This window comes from Herpailurus yagouaroundi, unplaced genomic scaffold (genome assembly GCF_014898765.1).
Source record: "Herpailurus yagouaroundi ecotype Mexico unplaced genomic scaffold, PumYag 220, whole genome shotgun sequence".
Taxonomy (NCBI): domain Eukaryota; kingdom Metazoa; phylum Chordata; class Mammalia; order Carnivora; family Felidae; genus Herpailurus; species Herpailurus yagouaroundi.
Genome location: NW_024412451.1, coordinates 5,696,810 through 5,717,883, shown reverse-complemented (window position 1 = coordinate 5,717,883; position 21,074 = coordinate 5,696,810). Strand labels below are relative to the sequence as shown.

At 59.0% G+C, this 21,074-nt stretch overlaps 2 protein-coding genes across 4 annotated transcripts; one reads left to right on the top strand and one right to left on the bottom strand.

Annotated features, from left to right (window-relative positions):
- Window positions 1-46: 46 nt before the first annotated feature.
- TBC1D17 (TBC1 domain family member 17) lies at window positions 47-12,386 on the bottom strand. Of its 2 annotated transcripts, XM_040457814.1 has the most exons (17): window positions 12,145-12,386; window positions 11,766-11,864; window positions 11,462-11,536; window positions 7,297-7,420; window positions 6,374-6,581; window positions 5,839-5,950; window positions 5,570-5,728; window positions 5,112-5,240; window positions 4,913-5,016; window positions 3,980-4,074; window positions 3,430-3,546; window positions 3,226-3,326; window positions 3,046-3,145; window positions 1,748-1,845; window positions 1,471-1,587; window positions 857-943; window positions 47-766 (listed from the first exon to the last, which is right to left on the bottom strand). In XM_040457814.1, the coding sequence occupies exons 1-17, from the start codon at window positions 12,163-12,165 to the stop codon at window positions 548-550; spliced, it is 1,965 nt and encodes a 654-aa protein (XP_040313748.1). In that variant the 5' UTR covers window positions 12,166-12,386; the 3' UTR covers window positions 47-547. The 2 variants fall into 2 exon arrangements, with proteins under 2 accessions (XP_040313748.1, XP_040313749.1); XM_040457815.1 differs by lacking the exons at window positions 11,462-11,536; window positions 11,766-11,864; window positions 12,145-12,386 and adding an exon at window positions 9,254-10,485.
- Window positions 12,387-12,520: 134 nt separating this feature from the next.
- On the top strand, window positions 12,521-20,454 carry AKT1S1 (AKT1 substrate 1). 2 transcript variants are annotated; one of them, XM_040457836.1, is made up of 5 exons: window positions 12,521-12,652; window positions 16,629-17,014; window positions 18,021-18,098; window positions 18,181-18,350; window positions 19,731-20,454. In XM_040457836.1, the coding sequence occupies exons 2-5, from the start codon at window positions 16,636-16,638 to the stop codon at window positions 19,872-19,874; spliced, it is 771 nt and encodes a 256-aa protein (XP_040313770.1). In that variant the 5' UTR covers window positions 12,521-12,652; window positions 16,629-16,635; the 3' UTR covers window positions 19,875-20,454. The 2 variants fall into 2 exon arrangements, with proteins under 2 accessions (XP_040313770.1, XP_040313769.1); XM_040457835.1 differs by lacking the exon at window positions 12,521-12,652 and adding an exon at window positions 12,673-13,310.
- The last annotated feature ends 620 nt before the right edge of the window (window positions 20,455-21,074 follow it).

Here is a 21,074-nt window from a genome sequence, read left to right as displayed (position 1 = left end):
GTCACCAAACAGAGGAGCCCTGATGTCAGTAATAGCCCAGCAGGCAGTGGGTTAAACACGAGTTTATTGTTTTCATGTAACAAGAAGCTGGTGGGCAGAGTCCCTAGAGTGTCTCAACAGCTCTGCAGGCCCTTCCATCTCGGTTATGTCCCGGACGTGTCCCCGCAAAGCTACCGGTGGCGGCCATACCCCAGCACTTCCTCCTCATTCCTCCAAAAGCCCCAAATCCAGGCGGATAACAGTAGCCCTACCTCCACGAGCCCCCCAAAGGCCTCCTCTGATGTCTCATTGGCTGGGTCGGGACCACGTGATCAGGCGTCAGCAGAGCGGCAAGGCCACCACCCCCTCCCCATCCAGGTCCACGCCAAGATAGCCGCCTCCTTCACCTACACGAGGCCAGCTGGACACGGGAAGTGTCAGTTTAATGAGATGGGCTCATTAGGAGCCTCGGGAGGTACGGTGGGGAGGCCCGCCCTCTTCGCACACTTCCTCCCCAGCCTCTGCGATCTGGATAAAGTGCTTGTGCCGGGCAGGCCGGCCGGGAGGGTTAAGACTTCACGCTTTCCTCTTCCTCCCCCTCCTCTTCCTCCTCCTCCGGCAGGATCTCCAGGCTGCTGTCCGGCTGCGGGGCTGTGTCCTCGGGGGGCGGTGGGGCCGGTGGGGCCCGGGTGGGCGACAGAGGCAGTGGGGAGGCAGGGGGCGAGGGGCTGTGGGGCTCTGTGGGTGGCATCAGACCCAAGACCTCCTGCACGTTGTGGGGCAGCTCCTGCAAAGTCGGCAGGTGGGAGCAAAAAGTCAGTGGTTTTACCGGGGGTGGTGGGGCAGGGAAGGGTGTTGGCAGAAGTCGGGGGCTCACCGGGCAGGCGGTCAGCTGCCGGTAGAGGGCCTCTGCCCGCGTCAACACGTCCTCCACGCTCAGCTTCATGGTCAGCTCGTTGATGTGCTGTGGGAAGGGGTGGATCAGGCCTGCCGGCCTACGGGCCCTCAACCACCACCGCCCCAGCGCCCATTCTGCGCCTCTGGCTGGGGATATAATGGAAGAAAGACAGACTGGGGAAGGCTGGAGGCTGGGGAGAGGACGAGGTCATGCCCTCAGGCTGCTTGCCAGATGCAAGTACAGTGAAGGGAAAGGGCACTGAGCTCCACCCCTGTGGCCCTGTCGTGCATTAACGTGATAGGGAAGGGGTAGGTCCCCCCCTCACGTGCTGGCCGCACCCCATAAGGGTGCTGCTGGCAGCCAGCGATAGGATGGGGTAGGGAAAACAGCCCGATGTCACGGCCATGGTGCTCACAGCTTAGCCAACCGCACTTCCCACAATCCTGTTTTGAGTAGTTGCTACCCCAAGGTAAAGTGTGGCATGGGCACAGCACCAGCCTCTGCGGAATTCACACCCGAGCTGCCTTGAAACGCTTACGCAGGTCAGGACTGGCAGGGAGAAGGGGAGGACTGGGAAGGAGCCAAGGCCTCACCTTGAGGATCTCATTGGAGCCAAAGCCAGAAAGCATGAGGGTGTCCCGTTCCATGTCCAGAATGGCACAGGCCACCAAAAGGTGCAGATTGGGGCCAGGGAGCCCCGTCCACAGCACCTGGGAGGGCCAGAGGGAGGAGTCACCGCGCAGTCTCTGCCTGAGGTCCCACCCAGGTCTGCCTCACCCCTGCCCACTTCCCCCCCACAACCTCCCAGCCCGGGGTTGCTGACCTATTTCTCTTTCCTGTTCACCCACCGACCCAAACTGGGGGGCCCACCTCCCACAGCCGAAGGACGTCCGGGAAGGGGAATTCTCTCTTGAACCAGATAAGCAGCCACCGGAAGCAGAAGCAGAGAGAGCCAGAGTCCTGGGAGTCTGGAGGAAGACAGTGGTGGGGAGGGGAGGTGCTGAGCAAAGAGCAAGCCCCAAAGCCATTCCAACCCCATTTTCATTTACAGTGTGCACGGTGGTCAGACTGCGACCCTGAGAAGTTATCTCAGTCGTAAGAATCTCCACCAGTCTAGGCAAGGAGCTTATGCCCAGCATGGGAAGGCTTCAGCAGTGAGCCAGGAATGCTCTGTGTCCACAGGAACCTTCCAGACTCCAGATGAGGTGAGCCAGTCCCGTTTCCCACCTTCACATAAAAGGGGTGCAGTGTGCACTCGAGGAAAAAAATAAAAGGTACCAATACCCAATGCTGGTGGAGGCGTGAGGAACCGGGACACTCGTGTGACACTCGTGTGACACATGTGTACTCGGCTAGCAAAAAAAAAGTTGGTAAAAACTTCCAGGAAAGCAGTGACGGGAACAAACATTTCAAAAGCCGTGAAACTATCTCCTGCCCTGAATACAATTTCACTTCTTGGGATTTAGCCTAAAATAATCATCCTGACTACGGTCATTGTGATGAGAAACTGCCAATAACTGACACGTCCGGCAGGTCAGGGGAGAGCTAGTCTTGTAGGCACTTAAGGCAGACACAACACCTGGTCTGGCAGCTAGTGTCCAGGCGCCCCCGGAAGTGGCCTGTGCTTTCCTGGATTGCCTCCTCTTTGGTGAGGCGATCTCGGCAATAGCTCCCTCCCCCAGGGCCACCCTAACGTCAGTGAGGAAACGCCCCTGAAGAACTTAACTCATCGTCACCTGCGTTCAGAAAGAACCATATTATCGACAGCAGCTTTGACTTTCCTTATCGGGATTCCCTGCGTTTTTTACATCCCAACAAGCAACGAAGAATAATTTTGGGGCCGGAATGCAGCGGGCCCAGCCCCGGGAGCCCCGACAACCAGTTTGCAATCCTGGTTCAAGGCGGGTGGAGGGACGAAGTGCTAGCAGCTGCGCCCAGCCCCCACGCCTTCCATCTGCGAAGTAAGGGGCTTGGGGAGCGTGGGGGAGGGGGGGCGCAAGGGAGCGTGGACGCATCTGCGCCTGTGGGGAGGTTTGCTCCCAAGGGCAGTCCTGCGTTTTGGGTTCTGGGTTATGCGGGGAGACATTTCTCCCGTTTGGATCAGGACCAAATGTCCCGGACACCGTCTGTGGCCCCGCCACCCACTGACCGCCCGCTGGGACGCCTACCCAGGAAATCGCAGAGCGACGGGTCCAGCACCCTCAGGAGCAGCAGGAGCTGCCCGAGCTGCCGCTTCATGGTCTCCTGACTCTCCTCGAAGTTCCCGTGCTGCAGGAGGGACGGCGAGATGAGGAGCCAGACCCCGGTCCCTGGAGGGGCCTGTCTCCCATGCCCGCCTGGGGCCTCACCACGAGCTCCATGAAGCCACAGAAACACCAGAAGGCATCCACCTCGTTCTGGATGACGTAGAGGATCGGGGAGAGGAGGTCACTCATGCCCTGGACGTAGCCTGGGGGAACACGAGGTCAGGGCCCGGCCGAGGCCCTCAGCACCCCGCCCCCCTCCCCAAGGGAAGGCCCGACCCCCAACCCCTCCCCGGGCCGGCGTCGCACCGAGGTCGAAGTGGTACATGCAGTAGGTGAGGAGGATGTCGTTCAGCAGGCCCAGCCCTGGGTTCTCAGGACCCTCATAGAACTTGTTGGTCCTGTCGGTACGGCTCACGTCTCTCTCTGCGGAGACAGGGCGCGGGATGCCCAAGTGACGAGGCTGTGGGGGCCCATCCCTGCTGGCTGTGGGCACCAGCCCCTGCTCCTCCCTTCCGCAGACCCCGGGCAGGTGTGAGTCGGTCCAGAAACCGTCTCGGGCGCTCTCACGCGAGGCGCCCTGCTTCATGCTTGGCCAGGTCGCTGCATCCTCCCAGCCACCAACAGTCACTGAGCCATCCACAGGTGGGAAACTGAGGCCCAAGGAGGCAAAACCACTCGCCAAGGCCTGACGGTACGCAGACGGCAGGCTGAGCCCAAGGAGTCCGGCTCCCTTCCCCAACTCCCCATCTCCTCACTGCAGATAACCTCATCCCTTTTCTTGGGAAGGTAGGGGGCTCCCCTGTCCTCTCCCTGCCGTTTCCCATCTCCCCGCCCCAGCCCCGGCCCCGCGACCCACCGATGAGGCTGCGGTAACCGTGCAGCAGTGAGTTCCTCCGCTCCTGCTCGGGGCTCACAGATTTCCACTGCAGCTTCATTCGGAAATACTCATCCCTGAGGGGCCCGGAGAGGGGTCACACAAGGCCACGACGCAAGCCACCCAGTCGCCCTCGCCCCTGTCCCCGTGCTTCCCCTTTCTGACATCTCTCACAACGCACAACAGCCTTGTGAACTCTACACCCGACGTGGGGCTCAAACTCACGACCTCAAGATCAAGAGTCGCACGTTCTACAGTCTGGACCAACCAGGCACCCCCCCGCCCCGCCCTGTTGCGGGCTTTTGTTCCAAGTCTATCATCCCCGCTGGACAGAGAGCACTGGGGCAGGGACCAGGACATACACAGTGGGGTCACGGTATGTACCAGGAAGGAGGAGAACTGGGCCCATGGGGTTAGGAGGACCGCCACAGAGTGCTGATGGTGGCAACGTTATGGTCTTGGAATGGAACAGCGATGGACATGGGAGATGCACCAGCCTGCTCACCACTGTCTCCCTGTGCCAGGGCCGGTGCCCGCACGTGCCAGTCTCTTCACTGACCCTTCGGGAGCCAGCCTACCTGTGCATCTGTGATGTATCAGGTGCCGTGCCGTGATAGGGGGATATGTTCAACTTGGGGGGTGGGAGCTGGGCGGGGCGGGGGGCCCACAGTTTCTCACTCGTGTTTTCTTTCTTTCTTTCTTTTTTTTTTTAAGTTTATTTATTTTGAGATTGTGAGTGAGGGAGAAGCAGAGAAAGAGGAGGTGAGAGGTGAGAGAGACTCCCAGGCAGGCTCCATGCTGCCGGCACAGAGCCTGATGTGGGGCTCGAACCTGCGAACCTTGAGATCACGACCCGAGCCAAAACCAAGAGTCGGATACCTAACTGATGGCGCCCCCCAGGCGCCCCTCACTCACGTTTTCTTGCGCACGTGGGCCTTGTGCTCTTCGGCTGAGCCCTCCCAGCTGAGGTACCCCAGGAGGAACTTCCAAGCTTCGCGTCTCAGGCCAGGGCTCAGACCCTGGGGGAGAGAGCGGGGCCCGCCGCTCAGAGGAGCCTCCCCCTGGCTGCCGGATGGCCCTCCCCAGTCCTCTGCCTGCCCACCCGGCGCCTTACCCCCGAGAAGATCCGGGCCTTCAGCATGGGGACTTGCTGAAGGCGGCCCTCGGGGCCCACATGGTGGGCCCACTCCTCCTCTGTGACCGGAGGTGCCCGCTCCACAGCTGGCCGTGGGCCCAGCTCCACCTGTGTGACACAAGGCAAGTGAGCTCAGGGCCTCACCCATCCTCCCCAGGCCACCTGCACGGCAGCTCAGAGCCCTCCTTAGCTCCACGGACAGTTAACGTTCAGGGTGGGGAGCATCTCCTTCCCCGGGTCAGCGCCAAAGTCACCCTCCGTGTCAGGAAGGTCCTCCCCGAGAGTCACAGGCTATAAGGTTTTCCTCGAGGTCACTCACACGATCTGGTGAGAGTGGTGCTCTGTTGTCCCTGTTATTGTGGAAAAGGGGACCCAAGGAAATGTGGTCGCCCACCAAGGTGACGGCCAAAACACAGCAGGGTCCACCTGATACTCACACAGGAGATGACCTCGAACCCAGGCTCGGGCTCGTCATCAGGCGGTGGAGGAAGGTCGGGGGAGGCCCCCTCTGGGTGTGGCTGCAGGGCTCCCCGGAAGAAGTTGGTCACACGGGAGAAGCCGCCGAAGGTGGTGGAGTAGGGGTCCTGGAGGAAGCGCTGTGGACAGGGCCAGAGGGCGGTCACGGCTCCACCCCACCCTGCCTCGCCCACCGAGGCGTCCACCCCTCCCTGCCCACAGCGGCCTGGCCCGGCACCGCGACACTCACGGACACCACATTGGAGCTGTCCTGGTCAAAGAGCTGGAGGTGGTGGAAGGAGCTGGAGAGGGCTGAGGAGTCGTGGGGGAAGACAAGGTAGAGGCGGGAGTCCTGCGGGGAGCTGGGGAGGGGCAGGTGCGGTGACACACTGGGTGGGTTCCCTCCCACTTCCAGCTGCAGCGGCCCAGCTGCCCTTGGGGAGGCCCTCGCCTCAGCTGGACCCCAGGGGTGGGCACACAACCCAGGCCTGGCTGGTGAGAGGCGGCTCCAGGATGCCGCTGGAGAAGGAACTGCTTCTGTCACCGGGGCCGCTAGGCCAGGCCTACAGGGGCCCCCAGAGAGTGATACCAGCTCTGACGCAAAGAAAGCAATTCTTCCTAACGTTCCGGGGCCCGGGTCCTGCCTGAAACCAAACTACCCTTTGGCTTTGCGGTTACACGCACCAGTGGATTCCCCCTTTCCTGCCTTTAAAGCAGTCTGTTTCTTTCACAGCCCTGAGGGGCCGGGCCCCGGGCACAAAGGCCGGTGCTGGAGGAAGGCTCACCTGGCCAACAGCAGGTAGCGGCTGAGGACACGGAGGAGGGCGCGTGTACCCCCGCGGTGAAAGTGCAGTGCGGGCAAGGAGCCTCCGGCCTGGGTCACCAGGACCAGGTAGGCCCAGCTGAGACCTGGCTTAGACCGGCGGATGGACTTGAGCTCCCCCAGACTCACCGAGAAGGCCCAGGAGCCCCGGGGAGAGCTGGGCTCTGCACCTGGAGAAGAGAGCCGTGTTGGGAACAGGTGCAGGGATCCAGAGGCAGCACACACATCTCCCAGGAGCCCTCTGGGAGCCCTGGGTCACCTCCTGTCTCCTCGGAAACGCCCACCGTGGGTTTGCTCTGAAACCTCCCTCGGCTCTCAGAGTGACAGCTGTGTTCCTCGAGCTGGTGGCAGGCCCCTCGGGTCTACCTCCTGCCCGTCTTGTCTCCAGTTCGTTCTCCAGACCCCACACTCGGGCCACAGCTCGAGTTTCCTAAATACACCCGGTGCACTGTGCCTCTGGCCTTGAACGGCTGCTCTCTCTGCTGGGGAGAAAACTCCCAGGTGTCCCCCCCCCCCGCCCCACCCCCAGAGCCAGAGGCTGGCATCACCTCTTCCCAGAAGGCTTCTCTACTCCCCAGAGGGGCCAGATGCCTCCTCTGGGGCCCCCAGCACCCTGTTGAACTCCAGGATAGCCCAAATCACCCTGTGACTCTACAACTGTCCACCCCCACAGCCGATCAGGGAGGGAGCCCGGTGAGATGAGCAAGGTTGGAAGCCCTGGGGACCCTGCCAGGCTGGACCTGGACTGGGCACAGTCCTGCACCCGATCCATTCTCCTGAGGCTGGAAGGCCATCTTGACTGTGACCAGCAAAGCCTGTGGAGCCATGACCGCGGAGGGTAAGCTGTGTGTCCACCTGCTCCTCAGGGGCACCGGCTCAGCCTACCTCTAGTGGGCTCTGAGTGGCGGGGCTGTGGCCGCACAGTGCTGATGACAGCCCAGTCGGGTTCGTAGCCGGGGTCAAAGGTCGGTTCCTCCTCAGAGGTGCAGGCGTCACCCCCACTCACATCCTTGGGGTAGGAAGATAAAGAGAGCGAGGGGCTGTAGATTCAGGACTTCCAGATCCGAGCTGTGAGGCTGCCCTCGAAGGCGGCCCCATTGAACAAATAGGGCAACTGAGGCAGAGAGGGGGCACAATACTGGCCCAGAGTCACCCGGTGCGGCCAGGGACTGGGATAGGGCCAGGACTCAAAGCCAATCTCCTGGTGGCTCTAACCCAAGCACCACCACACGGGGGAGCACAGAGAACGCCCGGGACTGTGCGCTCTGCCCGCCAACTGCCGGAGGGCACAGTGCTTAAAGTTAAGTAGCCGGTGGTAGTCACTGGGGCAACTCAAATCAAAGCCACCATCAGGTACCACTTCACACTCACCAGGACAGTGAGGATTAAAAAGACTGGTTAAGAGAAGCACTGGTAGAAAAACTGGAACCGCATATACTGCCCCGGGAACGTAAATGGAAGGAGCTGCTGCGGAAAAACCTGGAAGTTCCTCAAAAGGTTAAATGTACAAGTACCGTACGCGCCAGCGATTCTACTCCCAGGCGTATACCCAAGAGAAATGAAACCAAGCGTCCACACTTGAACGCACAAACGCTCAGAGCAGGATTATTCATAACAGCCCCAAAGGGGAAACAACCCAACCGACGCGTAAGCAAAATGCGTGGGGCTCCATTTATACACCACGTCCAGGAAAGGCCAAGCCAGAGAGACGGATTACTGGTTGCCAGAGGCTGGGGGAGGAGAGGATGGGGAGCAGGGGCCAACGGGTGCAGGGTTTCTCCGGGGGGGGTGACGAAATGTCCTGGACTTAGACAGTAGTGACAACTGCCAAGACTTTGCGAACAGAGAAACGCTCGCCGCTGTACTTTAAGGACTTACGTTCTTCCGTGACCGTGTGCTTTACTGTAAGTGAATTCTACCTCAATAAAAGAGGCAACTCGCAGGTTGTTACGAAAACAAGTAAAGTGCCCTGCGTGGGGCCTGCTGGCGGATTTGGGTAAGCAGTGCAGGTGAGGGCCGTGCTGAGGGTCACAGTGCAGTCCCGGCCGATGGTGCTGGCCGCGGGCCATGGGGAAGGACAGGGAGGGGATGGGAGTCCCTTCACAGGACGGTATGCCTTCCTGTCAGGCAGAGGTTGGAAGGCGAAAACTGCATTCCCCCGGGCTCCTCTGCAGCTAGAGGTCAGGACGCAAGACAGAGGCTACCGGAAAGCAGAAGCGAGGCAAAGGCAACTTCTGGCTGCGCTGGCTGTGTTTGGCTGACGGAGAAGACTCCCGTTTTCCCCACACACAGAGAGGCGACTAGGGTAGAGGTGGTGGTTAGCTCAGTCTCCCAGTGCCAGGCACTAGCCTTGTAGGGCCCAAGCAGCTTCCTGCCCTTGGGTGGCAGCTGGTGGTAGGGACCGCTCCCAGGATGATCTCTCCCCGCTCCCTCATTTTGGCAGTGGCGGCAGCTCCCCTGGCAGGTCAGTTCTGCAGGGTCAGTCCCGTTCTATCAGCCCTTGAAAAAACTCTACAGGCCTCTCCCTGCCAGCAGGAGGGTGGCCTTTAACCCTTCCCTGCCGAAAGTAACTGGTGTTTTGTGCTTCCTACGATGAAACCCTGTGTGATGGGACCTTGCTGGAAGGACACAGACAGTGGATCCACCCAAAAGCCATTTCCGCTGCTCCTTCCAGGCTGACGGAGCCCCTCCCACGACAGAAGTTAAAACCTCCCCATGTTTCCTTTCCCAGCCTTCCCTGTGGCTCTGAGTGGCCGTAGGGACCCAACTCTGGCCAGTGGGAGCTGAAATGACACCTGTGGGGAATGTAAAGGGAAATTCCTGATTTAAAAAAGGCACGTACAGGGATGAACACCCCGTTTAGAACAGCCTTTGGGTGCCGTTGATGGAGAACGTGGTGTCTGCAGCTGTGGCAGGCAACCAGGGCCAGAAGGGAGTCAGAGACACCCATCCACAAGGCTGCTGAACCAGCCCTGGCAAAGCCATCCCTGCCCTGCGTGTCTTGTGGGATGAATTTGATGTTTCGACGTTTACATGACAGCGAGAGTCAGCGCTGCTGCCTGCGAATGTTTGCAGCTCTCTACTCCTTGGGCACACGGCAGGATCACTGTTTGCTGAACTCTACTGGCTGGCTGGAGCCATGCAGCTAGTCCTGACCAAGGGGCTGGGATGTCTCCAGGATGGACTGCTGAAATGCCGGGGAAGAACTCTTTCCCTCTGCCACAAGGAACGGTGGCTTCTAAGACAGCCACTCTAGCAGCACGCCTCCCCGAGTAATCGTGACGAACAGAGCTCCTTGGCCAACCTGCAGCACACGTATAAAGTGAGCAAAAACCGCCAAAAAGGCTGGCGCTCCAGCAGCCTCTTTGGACCACAAGGCAGCCGTGAGGATGCATTTCCGTGTGCTGGGGATGGCAGAGCAAAGATGGAAGGGACCCGCCGTCTTCTGGACTTTTCAGCTGGAGAGGTATGAGCTTCTATCTAGCTGAAGCCACTGTTATTTCCATTTCTATCGCACGTAGCCAAATGTGACTGCTAACCGATGCCGAGAGCTTGTGGGAAATCGAGAAAGACAGATGTGAATGGCACCCTGCCTGCCCCCCTCTTCTCTGCCTTAAAAAGCAGATGCAGGGGCTCAGCTCAAGCAGCCATTTAAAGGTGACCAGGGCAAGCGTGGTCTGGTCTCACCGATCCAGGCCCCAGGGTCACCAGCCACGGCCTGTAGCCCCATACGTCTTTGGCAGTCTTGGGAAACAAGAGAGATAAACTCGTCGGCTTAATTTGTTGTCGGCCAGATGTTGTGTTCCTTGGATTAATACGCCGTATGCACCTGTGCCTTTTCTGCTGCAACCCGTCTCAGTGAGTTTCTCTGGGTCAAAAGTAAGACTGCCAAGGAGAACAGCCAACATTTTCAAGAAAGGCACTCAGACCGCCTGTGAGGCTGATGAAAAATGCAGAATCCTGGCTGGTTCTTCCTCAACCCCTGGAAGCCAGATCCCACTACAGATTCCTGGAATCGCCACTTGTAATGCCCCCACACTAGGTTATTCAAAGCTCCCCTGCCCCAGGTCAGGCTTCATTCTCTCTCCCTGGCCCAACCCAATAACCTCTCCCTGGCCTCCCAGCCTCCAGTCTCCCTCCATTGAGGCGTTCTGCCCACCCCCGACATGGTTTCCCATGGAAACTTTCCACACCCACACCCTTCTCCCCCGATGTTTCCCCCAGGGCCCCTAGAACGCAGCCCAAGCTTCTCAGTCGGGCATTTCACGTCGAACTACCTTCCCAGCAAAACCCTCTACACGGGCATCTCATTCCCTCCCGTATCCTGAAATACTTTCTTGCCCCCTCCTCCTTAGGGTTCCGGTGCCAATGTCTGCTTCCTCCGGAAATGGGCAGGGCTCTGGAATCAGAGTCTGGGTTCAAACTCAAGTTCCAACACCTCCTAGCTTTCTGACTTTGCAAACAGGGCTCCCAATCATTGTGCCTCAATTCCCCTAAATACAACGGGGGCGGGGACTAAGGCAGGGTCTGATTGAGACTCATCTCCGGTCCCAGCACAGAACCTGGTGACAGAAAGCCTCAGGAGTCTGTAATAACGAGAAGGGCAAAGTCTGGTACCCGGGGTAAGAAGGAGTACTGGTAAGTGGGCGAGCCGCCTTGGTCACGTTCAGTTTCCTCTCTGGACACGGTCGGCAGACCTGCCCGAGGGGATACGCCACACCCTTTCAAGTTCTTGTAGGCTGAGAGCCCACGGAACCCGAATCCACAGGCTGTGTTGTCCTCTTGCACTCTGGCAGGGCTCTCCCAAAGAGCAAAGGGGATGAGGGGGCAGCTGTCCCCATGGCCACAAATCTCAGTGTCTGCTTTCTTTTGAATGGGCATCTTCAGCCCCATTTCACAGAGGGGAGGAAACCAAGGGGCAAAGAGAACCTAGATCCCAAGCAGGGTCACACAGGATCTAAGAGTTAGTCTGGGACTGAACCCAGGTCCTTCAGATGTCTTCTACCGCAGAAACCTGGAAAAAGCAAGTGGAGAAGAGAGAAAAGCCTACCTTCTTGGCGAAGAGAATCTGGGTGGAATCTCCAGCCTCCTCTACAGGAACCCACTGCAGGAGGACATCACTGTCCTGAGGAAAGGAGAGAGGAGTTTAGAAGTGCTGCCCTCCAATCTCCCCAAACCGTATTTCCAAACTTCTTCCCCAGTCTGGACCCCCAGACTTACAAAGCCCCTTCTCTCCCTCCAGTCCGCACCCCCTGCCTTCCTAAAGCCCCATCGTGACCTCCAGGCCATACGCCTACAGATGCGGCCTCCCTCCCGCTCTGGGCCTGCCCGAGCCCCGCTGCCTCCCGGCCCACCTTCTCCACAACACGGATGACGCCAGCGATGAGGGAGTCCGGGTCTTGGTGCTTCTTGGCACTGGTGTGCAGGTACACGCCACCCTTCTCAAACACCACCTGGGGACAGGAACCAGTGAGGGGCGGGGCCCAAGCGCAGGTAGACGCCCAGGGGGCGGGGCCTAGGAGGGGTCCAGCCGCACAGGGGGCGGGGCCATAAGGTAAGGGTCTCGCCTAGGGCATTGGAGGGGAGGGTGACAGCGCATTTATAAAGGAATGATGTGTTTGCTAAGGCTCAGCCGGGCTCCCAGAGCCCCGGCAGAGTCTTGGGGCGAAGCCGACCACCGGAGGGCGGCGTCTCGCAACCACAGAAGGGAAAGAATGCGTCCTCGGTGCTTACCTTGTAGCCGGCTCCCTCCATAGCCGCGGCCGAGGTCCCACTACCCAGGTCCTCTCCCTTTCCGGGTCATCGTGCTGTCACATCCGGATAGGAGACTCCCCTGAAGCCTGGACAGTGGTAGCGCCCTTGCCTGTTCTAGAACAGGAGTGGATGTAACCATCTTTCAGAATCGGGTGACTGAACTTGAACCACGAGGACTTAAGTCACATGGCGCAAACGCTGAAGGTAGAGCAGCCCGGCGAGAGTGCGCAGACGCAGTGCTGCTCTCCTGACCGCGAAGTAAACAAGGGGGAGGATCCAAGGGCTCCACCCCTTCTCTCAAGCCGTCTCCGAAACACCTACTTCTTTCTCCATATTGTATACTGGCATTGAAGCTAAAGAGATGCCATTTTGCTCGAGGGCACTGGCAAAGCCGGTCAGCTGCGGCCATGTTAATGCGGGGCACTTTCATCTCTCTGAGGGGCGCGACAGTGAGGTCCTGGAAAAGAAACGGATAAAAGAAAAGAAGGTGAGAGAAGGTGTGCGTCAGAAGAGGTGCTGAGGGACTTGGGTTAACGGGATGAAGCCGTCCTTATTCGCGGGAACGAAGCGGTCCTAGTCGAATTCCTGAGTCACCGTCGAGAGAAAGCAGGCTAGGCAGCCATATTGAATCCTGGCAAACCGAAGCAAAAAGGGCTACCATATTGGATCTTTACCAGCCTTGGTGCTAAAGGGGGAACAGGTTGGAGGGAGAGTCCATGTACATTTTGGGCAAGTGATGCCAGGCTGGCCTGCCATGTCATTAACGGGCATGCCTTTTCTCTACTTCTGTGGAAGAGGTTGACAATGGGTGAGGGGCATCAAGTCGCTGGCCTTAGTTTACTGACGCCTTGAGTGTGCATATGCCGACGGCCGTATTTCTTGGGGGCAAATCGAAATGGTTTGGTTTGTTTCCGAGCAAGCTGAAGCCTTTCTTTCGCCATCTTTCTTGTGGGCACCGTGCTGTCGCCATTGCCCCGCTGTGACCCGGTGATGTCCCCGTGGCCATTTTGGTTTCGGGCGGCCCGGATACGGGAGGCGGAGTGTGCATGGTGGAGGAGGGCCAACCACGCGGAAGTGACGTTAGGCGCCGCCATGTCTTTTGAGGGCGGCGACGGCGCCGAGCCGGCCATGCTGGCTTCGGGCACGTGAGTGGAGGCGGCGTTGTGAACCGCGGTGTGGGGAGGATTTGGCCGTCCGGAGGAGAGGGGCGCTGGGAGGGCGAGCCACTCGTGGGAGGGGTATGGCCTGCGTAGATCAGAGGGCAGAGGTCGCCCAGCGACCCTACGCTGAGCGCTGGAAAGGGGTTGCCCGCGGGAACCGTCGTGTCTGACCCAAAGGCAAAACCTAGACAGCCTTCTCATACGGTCTCCAGACCCACAAGGGTCCTTGCCTTGGTCGTGGACCATGTCCACAGGGTCTGGGGGTTGCCCGGGGGGACTTGGGGCGCCCCTCACCCGTCCAAAGGCGGGACTTCCGGTCCTGGCCCCCACCTGGGCGGGATTTCCTGTTTTCTTCCTAGAGAAGTGGCTCTTCCCTGGACCCTCGGGCGAGGTGGGAAGGTCTCGGAGAGGTCGAGAAAGAGCCCAGACGTTCACCTTCTCCCCGGCTACGCGGGGTAGGGGGGTGAGGGGGCATCCTCGAGTTTCTCCCACTTTCGGGCAGGGGGGCACTCGTAGTTTGACAGGTGGCTGGAAGGGGGCTTCACTAGCATCCCTCATTCCTTGGGGGACTCTGCCTCTTTCCTCACCTGTACCTAGAGTTCTTTTCCTCAGTTCATCTCATCTCATCCTAAGAGGCCAGTTACCTTAGCCCTCCCCTCCCCCTCCTGTGAGGGACAAGTCTTCTCTCCTCTCCCCCATCTTAAACTCTTCAGTCTTGGGGGTTGGGGACCCTCCGTCCATCTCTCCTCGCCTTAGAGGATAGAGGACTCTCCAGCAGCTGAAAGGGTGGAGTCTCCTCTGGTCTTGGCCACCCTGCTTTTGGGTAACCAGCCTCAGAGAGCCCGCAGGCCTTGGCAGAGAGGTGTGAGTTACTCTTCTCATTTTTGCCCAGGCCTCCTCTTCACAGTGTGAAGGGGGACCCTCACGCCCACTCACCCCCATTTCACTCTTTCCAATCCTGGAACTGCTCTAAGATCTAGGACGAAGAGTTTAATCCTGATGTCCTGGGGACACGAGAGCCCCAGGCTTAGCACTGCCAGGCTGTGCGACCTTGGACCAGTCATTTCCCTGCTCTGAGCCTTAGTGTCCTCCACCAGCTAAGGGTGACCCCAGGAGTCTCTGTGAGACCGTTAGGCTCCCTGGGCCTCACTTTCCCCACCTGGACTAGGAGAGCCTAAACTTTCCCTGGCAAGGAAGGTAGGCTGGCATCCGAGATGAAGCACGGGCTCAGGATCCAGCCCTCTGACTCTATAATAATCAAAGCCCTGAATCTCCCTGGCCCTCAGTTTGCCACCATGAAGCGGGTTGATAACAGCCCCCTCCCTCGTGGGGTGGGGGAGAGGCTGGGATGACACGCTTGCACCCCTGAACCCCTGCCTGGCGGATGGGAAGTGCAGGGTGAATTTGCCGTGGGGCGTGTCTGGAATGGTGCTGGCTGTTCTCGCTGCACGTAGCTTCCGACAAGGGCTTTGTGGCCCACGAGCCCGGGCTGTCCCATTTGTGAGGGAACTGCTCCCACCTTAGTGGATCAGGTAGGAGGTGAATTGACAGGTGCAGACTCCATACACTTAGTCGCTGCTTTTCAAACAACGGCTTAAGTGATTATGCGTTGAAAAGGGCCTGCGAATTGAAATCCAGCTACAGAAGACCTTGGCAGGCTGGACTAGAAATGTGCTTGAATTCCTCCAGTGATGGGGTGCCCCCTACCTCCCCGAAGAGGCCCCTCAGCTTCCCAGCAGCCCTGGCTCCCCCACTGTGGTTTATAGGAAGAAGAAAATGAGGCAGAGAGAGGGCCAATAAGCGGTCCAGGGTCACACAGCAGGTTTGCGATGGCAGACAGCCAGTCCCCTTGCCTTTTCTTTTCTTTTTTTTTTAAGTTTATTTAAGTACTCTACACCCAGTGTGGGGCTCAAACTTATGACCCCCGGGATCAAGAGTCACATGCTCTTCCAGTTCAGCCAGCCAGGCGCCCCAGCTACTTGCTCTTTCCATCTCATAAGGGGATGCAGCCAGCAGCTTGTCTGCTTAGGGGAGGCCTGTCCTGCGTCCTCGAGCTTGGGGAGCTCACAGTCTGATGGAGGAGGCAGCAGAGGTACAAGGGTCACAAGCTCAAGTGACAGTGAGCTATAATGGAGGTAGCCCAGGGCACTGTGGGTCTAGAGAAGCCATCTGATCCATCCTGGGGGCCAGGGAAGACTTCCAGAGGAATTGCCAGAACAGTCTCAGGAAGTACAAAACTTTGCGGATGGAAATCTAGGCACAGAGAGCGTCTCGCACACCATTTTCTGCCCGGCCCCCCCCCCCCCCCGCTCTCCGAGGCCTGCCACGTGCAGGGCAAGGCTGGTGGCTCAGAGATGAAGGCTGCAGGCTCCCCAGAGGGCTATGTGCTACAATGGGGGACTCTCCGCCATTGTAGGAGCCCAGAGTGGGGGGACTGACCCGATCTAGGGGTGAGGGAAAGCTCTTTCCACACTAGAGTGAAAGAAATATTGACTAGTAACTGGAAGGCAGGCCATCCAGGTGTAGGGGGACCACCTTGACTGAAGGCCTCAGAAGTCTTGGAAGGCTGTGATGCTGAGCGCAGGGCCAGGTTGAGGGGCCGTGACCTTGTCCTGGGGCTGCTGGGGAGGGGCAGGGGCTCTTCCAGCGGGGAAGGACCCCCCAGGGGGCCGTGTGCTGGCCTAACTGGAGGCTGAGAGGTTCAGGAAGAGGCTGCAGTGGTGGTCCAGTGGGAAAAGAACGCAGGCCAAGCATATAGTTTCAAATCTTCTATCAGCCACATTAAAATCGTAAAAAGAAAACAAGGTCCGCTTTCGGCATATGTCTTGTTTAGCCATTATGGCTAACACGCCATCATCTCAACGTGTCATCAACAGCAGACCTGCCAGTGAGATGTTAGACACCCTACTTTTTTGTGCTGAGCCTTCAAAAATCCAGTGTGGATCTCATACCCATGGCCCCTCTCGCTCTGGGCCCGCCACATGTCAAGTACTCCTTAGTCACGTGTGGCAGTTGGTTCCCAGGTCGGACAAGGCAGGGCCAAAAGGAGGGCCCAAGGCTGTGGGGACAGGGTGGGGCAGGAGGGATGGGGCTGGAGGGTTGAGGATGGTACCAGGAGCTCTGGGTGGGGAGGAAATCTGGGGGAGTAGCGGGCTTTGGGGAAGAAGCTGAGCTCAGCAGGGACAGGGTGGCTGGGAGGGATGGGCGTGGCCTCTAGGGACAGGTGGACACACAGGGCTGGGTGTAGGCCGCGCCATCAGCCATCAGCGGAGCCTCAGCTCTCTGTCCTGCTCTGCCCTGCAGGGCGTGGATGGCGTCGGGGCGCCCCGAGGAGCTGTGGGAGGCGGTGGTGGGGGCCGCTGAGCGTTTCCGGGCCCGGACAGGCACGGAGCTGGTGCTGCTGACCGCCGCGCCGCCCCCACCGCCCCGCCCGGGTCCCTGTGCCTATGCAGCCCACGGCCGGGGGGCCCTGGCAGAGGCCGCCCGCCGCTGCCTCCACGACATCGCCCTGGCCCACAGGGCCGCCGCTGCCGCCAGGCCCCCCGCGCCCCCACCAGCACCACAGCCACCCAGCCCCGCACGGAGCCCACCTCGGCCCACCCTGGCCAGGGAGGAAGACGAAGAAGATGAGGACGAGCCGACAGAGACCGAGACCTCGGGGGAGCGGCTGGGCGTCAGCGATAACGGAGGTGAGAGGGGCAGGGGCTGGGGTGGCTCTTGGCTCGGCAAGTCGCCTCCAAGGTAGGTTTTCCTGGGGAGGTGGGACTTGCTTGTCTCTGAGCCCTGGCTGACTTGCCGGGAGACCTTGAGCGGGTCAGTCCCCATCTCTGGGCCTCAGTTTCCTTACATGTTACCTGGCGCCAGCCCCGTGGTGGGAGGTGCTAGACAGACACAGAGCCAGTCCAGGCCCTTTTCTTGAGGGACTCCTGGCCTGGCCAAGAAGTTGGTGGTCCCCATGTGAGGCAGTGCCCCGTGGAGGCCATAGGGTTGGGACCTGAGCTGGGAGCTTGAGCAGCACAGTTCTTTCCAAATCTGGGGCGCCACATGCTCGTGAGAACAAAGATAGGAGTCAGGGATGCAGTCAATAGCTTAGAGAGGCCAAGGGAAAATGCAGCTGTGTGTTTTGGGGGTAATTTGGAGGTTGGACTTCAAAGAGACTGGCCTGTAACATTAGGGCTTTGAAGAGTGATTAGGAGCTTGTGGAGGGGCTCAGCAAGTAGGACTTACTACTGCTCAGCAAGTAGGCTACTACTAAGCCTTGCTTCTTCATTGTTGCTGGAGACAGCCTGCATAGGGTTAAGGGCACAGACTCTAGAGCCCGGTGGCCTGGGTTCAAATCCTGGTGACACGATTATTAGCTACGGAACTTTGGGCAATGATATAACTTCTCTGTGCCTCCTGGTCCCCATTTGTCAAACAGGCTCATAATCGTCTCCTATTTTTCTCAGTCTGTTTTTTGAGCCAGTTCAGCCCAAACAGATCTTAAGAGATTTCATGTTTATCCAGCCAGTTGTTTTCACCCGAGGGTGTAACAGATAGAAACTGGATTTGTTTCTGCTGATGACCTGGAAGATAACCGGGGCAAGGGTGTTTGAGGCAGAGGGAATAATTCCAGAAGCCCTGAGGCTCGCAAGGGCCTGGCCCCTATGGTGGTGATCTCAGGATTCGAGCCTGGGCCACTAACACCATCCACAGGGCTCTTTGTGATGGACGAGGATGCCACACTCCAGGACCTGCCCCCGTTCTGTGAGTCGGACCCTGAGAGCACAGATGGTAAGTGTCCCAGGCTGTCCCCATGCCCAGGGCTGCTGGGATGAAGGCAGGGACAGAGGCTGAAGTCCACCCTCTCCCCCAGATGGCAGTCTGAGCGAGGAGACCCCTGCTGGCCCCCCAGCCTACTCAGTGCCCCCGGCCTCAGCCCTGCCCACACAGCAGTATGCCAAGTCCTTGCCCGTGTCCGTGCCCGTCTGGGCCTTCAAGGAGAAGAGGACAGAAGCACGATCGTCGGATGAGGAGAATGGGCCGGTGAGGGGCAGAGGGGAAAAGGGAAGGAGGGTGGAGGGAAAGACTCAGAGTCACTTCCTCCAGGAAGCCCTCAGGCATGGATGGCACATTTCATAGGATTGATCCTCCCCTCCACCTCATGAGGCAAGTTTTGGGGCCAGAGCCCTAAAATTTTTTTAACTATTGCAGCCTTATAATGTACCCCAGTGCCTTGTAGGGAAAGTCTTTTCTGGTTTCTAGGAATAGCTTTATTTACAGAATACCTGCTCCAGGCAAGGTACCAGTACTTTGGTATCCCCTCCAGAAGGAGAAACTGAGGCTCAGAGGGGTCAGATCACCTATTGTCCCCACCCTGCATATTTCTGGCTCCTCCTGGCATTTCCCTCTCCCCCACTTCCTCTGTTTCTCCCACACAGTTGTACACGTGGTATCCCTGGGCTGGCCTGGGTGGACCCTCACCATCCATCCCGGAACTTCCCTGACACACGGGGAGTGTATGTGACTTCCTTGGGACCTCAACTTGTGAGGGACAGAGCTGGGATTGGAACCCAGCTTCCTTTTGGAAAGGAGTTACAGGCCACAAGGCAGGAGGCCCTGGGTCCCTTGGGCCCCCTCCCCGTGTGCCTCTCAGAGTCCTCGTTGACTCACCGGCAGCATCCATCCTTGTTGCCAGTGGTGGAAACCCAGTGAACTGACATTTGAGGCCTGAGGGTGGGGGTGCCGGGCTGGACTCCGGAGGGGCTCTCGTGCAGCTTCTGCCCGTGGCCTCTCCTGTTCTGCTGGAAGCCAGGCCCAGCTCGAGGGATCGGGCCATACGGGAGATTGCACTAGTTGCTGGGGGACAGGATGACAGGGCCCCTCCCAGGTGGAGGCCAACAGGAAAAGGGGTCCTTTCCTTACAGCGCCAGCAACGTGATGGCTCAGGGCTCTTGAGCAGTCACTGGGCTGATGGTCTCAGGCTCTGTCATCATCCCTATGTTTTAAAGGGGAGAGAGAAGCCTAGGGAGATGAAATGCCCGTTGACAGCGTGTCGGTGGCGGAGGCCTGATTGTTACATGACTCGATGCCAAGCCCACCCCAAATCCTTAGACATGACACTCTCTGGGTGCACACAGCCTTGATGGTCAGCAGACAAGCAGCACTTCCATTGTATAAGGAACTAGAACGGCGATGGGACAAGTAGTTCTTGCGCGTGGAGTCAGGCCAAGAAGGGGAGGAGGAGAGAGGCAGGAAGGCTTCTTGGAGGAGGTGGTGTTTGAGTTGGGTGGAAGGATCCCACATGGAGCAAGACCGGGAGGGGGGGTGGGGAGGTCCTTCCTAACAGGCGAGAAGCGTTGGGATGGGGCGTGGCGCCAAAGAGGCGGGGCCGCAGCGGGCGCTGACCCCACCCCCGTTCCGCAGCCCTCCTCGCCGGACCTGGACCGCATCGCGGCGAGCATGCGCGCGCTGGTGCTGCGGGAGGCCGAGGACACCCAGGTCTTCGGGGACCTGCCGCGGCCGCGGCTCAACACCAGCGACTTCCAGAAGCTGAAGCGGAAATACTGAGGCCCAAGCAAAGAGCTTCCCGGCCCAGCGTCCGCTCCGCTCCACACTACACCCCTGCCCCGCCCCCTGGGCCGGCCAATCCGAGTCAGACCTGGGACCGACCTTACGGGTCGCCCGGGCCCCGGGATTGCCCCCTCCCTGCCAATCCCCGCCATCCTTCCAGCCCGCGATCCCCTCACGCGCCGAGGAGCGGGACCTATCTAGTTTCTCGATTGGGTCTGTCGCCGCTTTCTCTGCCCTGCGACAGATTCTTTCGATGAAGGGATTACCTCGCTCCCTGATCGGGGCGGCCAGTTTTAAGCCCAAAAATGGGTCAACTGTTGTTTTTTTGCCTAGCGACAAGGGCTTTGCTCGCGCGGCATTGGTCGAAAGCGAAAATCCAAGCCACAGGATTGGGAAGTAGCAAGCCATTTCGGCCTAGAGATGGGAAGCTCCTACATTTGATTGGCTCGAACCCAAAGGGCTTGACCAATCTCCCGGAGCCGCCATCCCACCCTCCCTGGGCTGTCCCGCCTGATTGGCTCCAGCGTCCTGAGGGCGTGGCCAAACCTTCCTCCTGTGCCCAGCATTGGCCTGCGGCCTTAAATTTACGTTCTTTACACTACTGGGACTGGGGTTGTTTTTGACCTAGTCCCGACCAAGTGTCCCTCTGCCCCCTCCCAGGGATGGCCCAATTCTGTCCCTGCGTCTGATACCCTCTCATTGGTTCCATCCCACAACAGCCTGCCAATCGAAGTCCGTCCTTGCAGCCCGGACGGCACCAGCTCCCGCCCCTCTCCCCCCACCCCCACAGGTGCCTTAAAGGGCCTTCGTCCGCCCAAGGTGGGGGGCAGGGGCCCTCGCTCTCCGGCCCTTGTGTGGGGGAGAGAGTCGGGGGTGGGGATTGGGAGTTGGGAGGGGTGGTCTGAGATTAAAGAATTTTACCTCTGGCAAATGAGTACAAAGTGTGTTGTGTTCATTCAACAAACATTTCCTGAAGCCGAGTGAGCAGCATTTCATGGATTTTCAGTGCAAAGCTGGGAGTTTTTACAGATAAAAGAGAGATTCACAGGGTGGGAGTGGGGATTCCAGCCCTGTGTGACCATAGATCCCCACTCTTCAGGGAGATGAATGTTGGAATGTGAATAGTCTTTAAGGAATCAGTGTTCTGAGTCCACATAGACCCCAGCAAAACCAGGAACCTCCACTTGAGGCCGGGGG